Genomic DNA, 7,343 nt, shown 5'->3' with positions numbered 1-7,343 from the left:
CAACAACGGGTAACACAGCTAGTAATTAATAAAAATGGGAATGCCATGTTTGTCCTATGTTCATTTCAAATGTTATTGCNTTTTTTTTTTTTTTATTTTTTTTTTTGATGATGAAAAGAATGAGGGAATATTACTTTCTTATGTAGTAAAATTACTTCTCCCTCCAAGTTGTTATTTAATTTCCCTGAGAAAATAAATGTATCTTCTACATGTTGTTTACACTAATGGAAACCACATTTGTCACTTTTGCAAAAAAAAAAAAAAAAAAGGTAAATTTTGTAGTCATTACAAATTTAAAAACAGAAATTTGTGATGTTATTAATTGATAACACACAACAAAATTTCCACAAAGAAAAATATATTTAATACTTTAAACAAAAAATATTTTAACACTATATTAAATAATAATAAAGTACAAAATTCACTTGCCTGATATAAAATGTTAGCCCACTTTCCCTTTAAATCTTTATCATTTATGGTCAAGAGTTTGGCTTGAAGATGACGAAACACTGGACGGTAATTATATAATCGTCTTTTATGATGACTTAAGGCAAAATCTATCCTTTGTTGCAAACTCCAGAAATGTGATGATAAGAAGTAACGAGGAAATAAATAACTGTTACAGAAAACATATTTTCAGTCATAGCAATTTTTTTTTCTATTAGTATTTGTTAATTGTTAATTTTCTGTTACTTACGCTAAAGGAAAAACAACATAATTTACAAATGGAAGAGTTGAAATGAGTAAAACAGGTACAACTTTTTTCATATCTTTCGGAATCTAAAAATAAAACAAATCAGTTATCTAATATGTTCATATTTATAAAATATAAAATGTTTTAATACATACTTGAAAATATATTTCCAATTCCCTTCTTGTCAAATTCCTTACTGACTTTCCATAACGTAAATCATGAGATATTCTCATATATTCTTTTATATCTCGATATAATTCTTTGGTTCCTAGTTTTCAAATAAGATTTTTATATTATAAAAATAAATATATGAATAAGAAAAGTTAATATTTATAAAGGAAAGTCATCATTTACCTACAGAAAATACCTGATAAACTTTAAATGCACTGGGGAATTTATTCTGTAATATGATTTCGTATCCTTTAACAAATCTGCTAAATTTATTTTCAAAGTATTGTTTAAGTCCCTTTGCTGGTTTAACATATTTGCTTCCATTCTTACTTGTACTTCCGGTACTATATAGCCTAGGGGGGAAAAAGTAACAGTGAAAATTAATTTCATTTATTTTTATTTAATATTTTCAAACCATAGCAATCTGTTAATAGTCTATATATAATATTCCTAATTCTTCATGTCTGAAGGTTAACATTATTTATATCAAATATAAACATGAAAGAATAGTACATTATAATGAACAATTAGTTGGCACATGCAATGCATCAAAATTGAAATTATTGTGTTTCATTTAACTACCAATATCTCAAAATAATTATTGATAAATTAAGAAATATTTCTAAGAATTTATCTGTAGATTTTCATGTGGATATGGAATATATTAATAATGTTAAATTAATTAAATATATGTATGATAAGTCTTAATAAATTTTTCTATTGCTCTTCTAATAAATGATTGTAATCCCAGTAATTTTTCATGAGCAGTCTTTTCCCAAGTATGCCAAGAACCTTGTCCCTCATCACTGGTCCAACTATGGGCTTGGCAAAATTTAAGTTGGGTACGATTTTAAGACTCTCTTAGTGTCCATAGAGCAGAAAAGATTAAAAGTGAAAAAATAAAGGATTTAAAAAAATTAATAATAATAATTAGAAAAATAGCATTAAGATACAAAAAAAAAACTTTTTTGTGAATTTTCCAAATATAAACTTTTTGTTTTGGCAATTTTACAAATAGCTTTAAGATCTTTCAGAATCCTAATGTAATGCCATTCATTATGTTTAAATCATTATTTTTCGATAAAATTTTCCAATTTTCACCATCATATTTATTAAATATAGTGGTGAAAATTGGAAAATTTTATGGTGGTGATAAAATATGGTGCTATTTATATAAATAGCACCATATTAATATTAGATATGATAACAATATTAATTAGTGATAGTTATCCTTCCCTTCTTAATGAATATGTTCAGTAATCATTATTTTTCATTTCTTTTACATTAACTGAAATATCTGTTAGAAAAAAAAATTGCATAGAATTAATCATTATAAAAGTAGAAAAACAAATTAATTGAAAATTAAAATAATTCCATCTTGATTAGTTATGCATTGTACTTTTTAATCACAAAATTTTAAAAGTTGTATAAGCAATGGACAATTTCAGAAATAAAATCTAGTCTAAACTAACTTATATCCTGTATGTGATTAATTCTTGTTATCTGTTGTTGTCCAGTTAAAAACCTTGGCTTAAATCAGGGGTCAGCAACCTGCATCTCCCATTCCACTCTCTAAATATATAGAACTTCTCAACTTATTACAGGTGAACAATCAGTGAATTATTAATTATAGCAAAATTATAGCAAAATTACAATATATCTTTATAGGTTAGAGATAGAACAAGTTTTTCATTAATGACCGTCTACTTTCATATCACATGATCAATTTTCTATTGCTTTCAAAAAAAGAGCTTCCTGACACAACCATATTTAAATGTATTAAACATTATTGTGTCAGGAAGCTTTTTTTCATAGTACACAGTCATTACTAATGTATATCTGTTTATCTCTTTTAAAAGTTTATGACTAGTAAATGTTACTAAGTAAATGGGAAAACTGATACAAAGTGAATATGGGAGAGATGCTGTTTGTAAATATAGCCATCCTTAACAGAATTATTGTAATTTTATATTATACTATCTTAAGTGAAATCTCTATTACAATGAACAACTATTTAAAATATCCAAGATTCACTACATCACAAAACCAATGAACAAGCATAAAAGAACTACTCATTTTGAGAAGAAAATGTTTTCATCCATTTTTAAAAGGACATCCTCAGGCTGGTGTTCTAAAATTCAAATTGCATGTTTTTGGAACTGATCATATCCTCCAATCATCAACAACTACATAAAGTATATGATCCAGTCTGAAAACGTGCAATTTGAATTTTAGAACACCAACCTGAGGATGTTCTTTTAAAAATGGATGAAAACATTTGCTTCTCAAAGATTTTTATGCTGGCTTATTGGTTTTGTGACATAGTGAATCTGATTAATATTACCAGTATTGGGATGTTGTTTTTATGATATATATAAAATGTATTAGTAAAAGAACAAAGTGTAAAAAGATTGATGATAAGAATATACTGAAATAATAATATTAAATAAAAAAAGCAATAAAAACACCTCAAAAGTTGGAAAATAATATAAATTGCATACACATGTAGTGGTTCCAGCAGGTACATTTATTAGAAAAAATTAACGTTTTTGATCAATTTCTGAGATCATCAGGTTATAATATGTTTCCATAAATCAAACGATGTTATTCGAGCAACTTTTTTAAAACAGAACATTCCATATGCCATGTGACAATATAAAAAAAAGCAATAGTAATGAAAAGAAAACAATTACAACACAGTTAAAACTAAAAGTAATAAAAGCTCTTAGCCAAATATTTTTTATTCTCAATTTAGCTAAGTTAAGAATACTCACCATAATAATAATTATTATGTTTGCACCTTAAAAAAAAAATATATATATGCCACTAATTACAATTCTATTGTATTAAAGACATTCTCATTTACATAGCCCATAGCTCTTGGCATTTGGTTTCTATTGAAAATTTAAAAAATTGGCTCTTGTTACAAAAAAGGTTGCCGATCATTGGCTTAAAACTAAATCCAATTCTTTATCATGGCTTAAGTATAAACTTTTTATTGCAATTAAACTAATGAGTTTTATTATTATTTGAAATGGTTCATTTCTTTTAACAATTAAACTAAATAGTAAACAAAAAATTGATTTTATATATGATTTATGAGATGTAAATTATAAATTTAACCATATAAAAAGATGCATAAAAATTAATGCACTTCTTTTAAAAAAATAAATTACTATTTAACATTTTTTAAGCTAAAAATTTGAAATAATAAAATTTGAAAATTTCAGATATATAAAATTTTATATATCTGAAATTTTGAATATATTCTACATATACATATATTCAAAATACATGTAATATATTTATGAATATTCAAACATTTAAACAGAATATCCTTATTATATAATACACAAGAATATACAGAATTTATATATCTGAAAAGTACATTACTTCAAGTTATTATGTATAATTGTAAATTTAATTATGAACATCTCCTTCAACATAATTGATTCTTTAAGTAAATAATCAAACATATTTATGGTATAAAGAAGCCAGAAATAGTTTATTTGAGAATGTAATATAATAAATACATTTTCAGAACTGGTTCATTCCATCATCAATTGCACAGCAGAAGTCAATCATGTAAAAAAATGATTAACTTCAGAATTTAAACATGCTATTTTAAATTTAATAATAGTTTTTTACTCCTTTCTAAGAGGGCCTTTCCACCAAATCTATTACAGGTTTAACCAGACCAACACTGGAGTGACTAGACAGCGAGGAACGTATTTGGACCAACCACCCGCCAAAAAGTTCCCAAGGTTTTTCAAGCCATCCAGATTTGATCCTGGATCTCTAGAGCGATAGACTGCCACCTTAACCAATCAATCAGTCATCCGGCCATGGCACAATCCTTGTTATGTGGCAGATTTCTAAAAATCAGGTGGCAAAACAAGAGTTGCGAAAATATTTATGCTTAAATAAATTATCTCCCACTTCTTTATGTCTTAAATGTTTGCATGCTTGTTTGTTATATATGTATAATGACAGCATATAGAATATCCTATATTACATATATTGTCATTATACATATCCTATATTATACATTCTATCTAAATGGTTTATTACTTCAAGTTATTATATAGTTTATCCTATGCAATTCTTGAGAAATTAATTGAATTTTAGAAAAAATTAGGTTGAGTCTAACCTAAAATACAATGAAAATGAGAGGATGACTCATTGCAAGATGCAATAAGCATCAATATGGCGTAGTGCACTGTCGAAATCATTTCATTTTGATATATATTTATATAATAGAATAGAATGCTTTTAAACAAGAAAAATATTCGTACATTTGTGAAATTGATTCATAAAAATAATAACAAACGTGTTAAATAATCAATTACAACACGTGGAAAACACGTTGGTATGCAAGCGTCGTACCGTTGTTTAAAGAAGAAAACGTTTTATGTTAAATGGCACAATGAAAGATTACCTTTGAGATGATATATCTTTAATAAACACAAGACGAAACCGGCAAATGCGAGATAACATATCAAATTCACTGTATTTGTATCACAGCTTCCATCTTGTTTTGGTCTGGTGTAGTTGTTAACTTTGACGACAGATGGCGGCAATGTTCGTCTTCGTTTCTGTTTTTTATCGATTATGCCTTCATTTTTAGCTTTTCTATAAAATTTTTATAGAAAAATGCTTAATTTTTTAAGTTGAAAATTAATATTATCTCTTATATATAAAACTGACAGTTTGGTAAAGTACCGTTAGCTTTTTGTAATTCATTTGCCCCAATCTTCGGGAAAAAAAAGGGAAATTTTTATTCTTGTTTTTTAAAAAGATGTTGCTGATCGTTTCTTTAATATTGCTGATTTTAAAACATTTTAAAATAATAATAATAAATTTTTGTTTAGTTGTTGGTTTTTTTAATTATACTCAATTAGGCACCGCATTTGATAAGGGACGGCTTATAGGCTACACGAGTTTGCTGACGTAAAAAGTTAGCCAATAATAAGCAATGTAATAAGTTTCAATTATGCTTACTGTATATACTTTACTGTAATCAGTCGTATTCGAATAGTCAGTTATGAGAAACCACCGGACGTGACGTCAGTTAAAAATCGTGACGTTTACTCAGTCACGTGTCAGTTGTCTGAGAAGGAGAGCGGCATTTGACGTTGTCTAAATTCATAACATGATGATAATTTTATCATCAGCATTTCGTCATCGTCGGCTACTGTCCGTATAATAGAAACAAATTTCGATATTTTTCGCCATCTTACTCGTTAGCTAGAAAAACACGTTCATAAAAAGGAACTTCATTCAGATTATCCTCCCAGTTGACGTCAACGGAAAGTTTCCTTTGACGTCACTCGGTTAGATTCGACCGACAAGTCTATGACTTTTCGAATACGCCCACTTGTGTCTCGTTATATTGTATTCTTTGTAGACTATAATGGCGTTTATATAATCCATTTCAGATATTGTGACGCAGAATAAGACAACGCAACAAATGAGCGATTTGTCCATTTGTTGCGTTACCTTATCCTGTTACAGTCGACCCCACCTATAACACTGTTGATAATTCCGTGTTATATGAATTCCATGTTGTACGAGTCACTTAGATTTTACAAATACGTGTGCCGGGCTGTGAACGGCTCACGTATTTGTAAAAGCTAAGTGACTCGTACAACATGGAATTCATATAAAATGGAATTATCAACAGTGTTATAAGGGAGTCGACTGTAATCTAATCCCACGGGAAAGCAAATTCCTCCACCATCCAATCTTCTCACTGATGTGGTTCATTATTATGAACATAATAAAGACATATCACTCTCTATCTCTCTACTTATCTACTGGACTTGGCAGTTTTCTTTAACTCTCCCCGCCTATTATGAGTTTGGCCAGGCCCACAATGGGGAGATTGGATGGTAAGAGATCGGGTTCGACATATCAGGATGGACCACCGCCGAAAAATTTTTGGGGATTTCGGCCCGTCCTGATTCCGGTTCTCCCAGAACGGTGAGCTATCACCTTAACCACTCGGTCATCTAGCCTGATTTCAATACCAAACTAGAAAAATACTGATTTAAACGTGAAAATTACTCACAATTCTGAATTTATGTGACATTTTGTATTAAATAAGATTAAAATATTACATGGATTTTTTTTATTTTGCAAAAGCAAGGTTCGGATTTTTTCATCTCTGGACATTATATCCAAAATATATTAATAACATGTAGAATCTACATGTTATTAATATATTTCTTCATCAAACAAAGTTTATACAGTAAAGAATTTTCTGGAATCGATGAGAATCAGAAAAGAGCATTTACTAGAATTACCGAGTTATTAATTCTTTCTGAAAATTAGGTAGCAAGAAAATGTCTTGTGCCGTTTAATCTAAATTGATTTCTAAGGTAATGGTTAATATCATTGAAACGAAATGGAAGTAACAAGTTTACACGATAATTAATGAACGAAATTAAGCTAATCCGATCAATTCAATTCCTAATCA

The 7,343-nt window shown here is 28.2% G+C and overlaps 1 protein-coding gene across 1 annotated transcript; it reads right to left on the bottom strand.

The window, feature by feature from the left end:
• Positions 1-425: 425 nt before the first annotated feature.
• Positions 426-5,457, bottom strand: LOC111637542 (LETM1 domain-containing protein 1-like; the record flags this gene model as incomplete). Its single annotated transcript, XM_023383048.1, has 5 exons — positions 5,304-5,457; positions 1,049-1,218; positions 850-962; positions 698-780; positions 426-616 (listed from the first exon to the last, which is right to left on the bottom strand). Coding segments are annotated over exons 1-5 (616 nt in total), but the record flags the coding sequence as incomplete, so codon positions are not given.
• Between the last annotated feature and the right edge of the window lie 1,886 nt (positions 5,458-7,343).

Source organism: Centruroides sculpturatus, unplaced genomic scaffold (genome assembly GCF_000671375.1).
Source record: "Centruroides sculpturatus isolate CEXI.00-Female unplaced genomic scaffold, Cexi_2.0 scaffold1144, whole genome shotgun sequence".
In the NCBI taxonomy this organism is placed as follows: Eukaryota; Metazoa; Arthropoda; class Arachnida; order Scorpiones; family Buthidae; genus Centruroides; species Centruroides sculpturatus.
The sequence above is the reverse complement of the archived record's forward strand: the minus strand, read 5'-3'. Positions and strand labels throughout refer to the sequence as shown.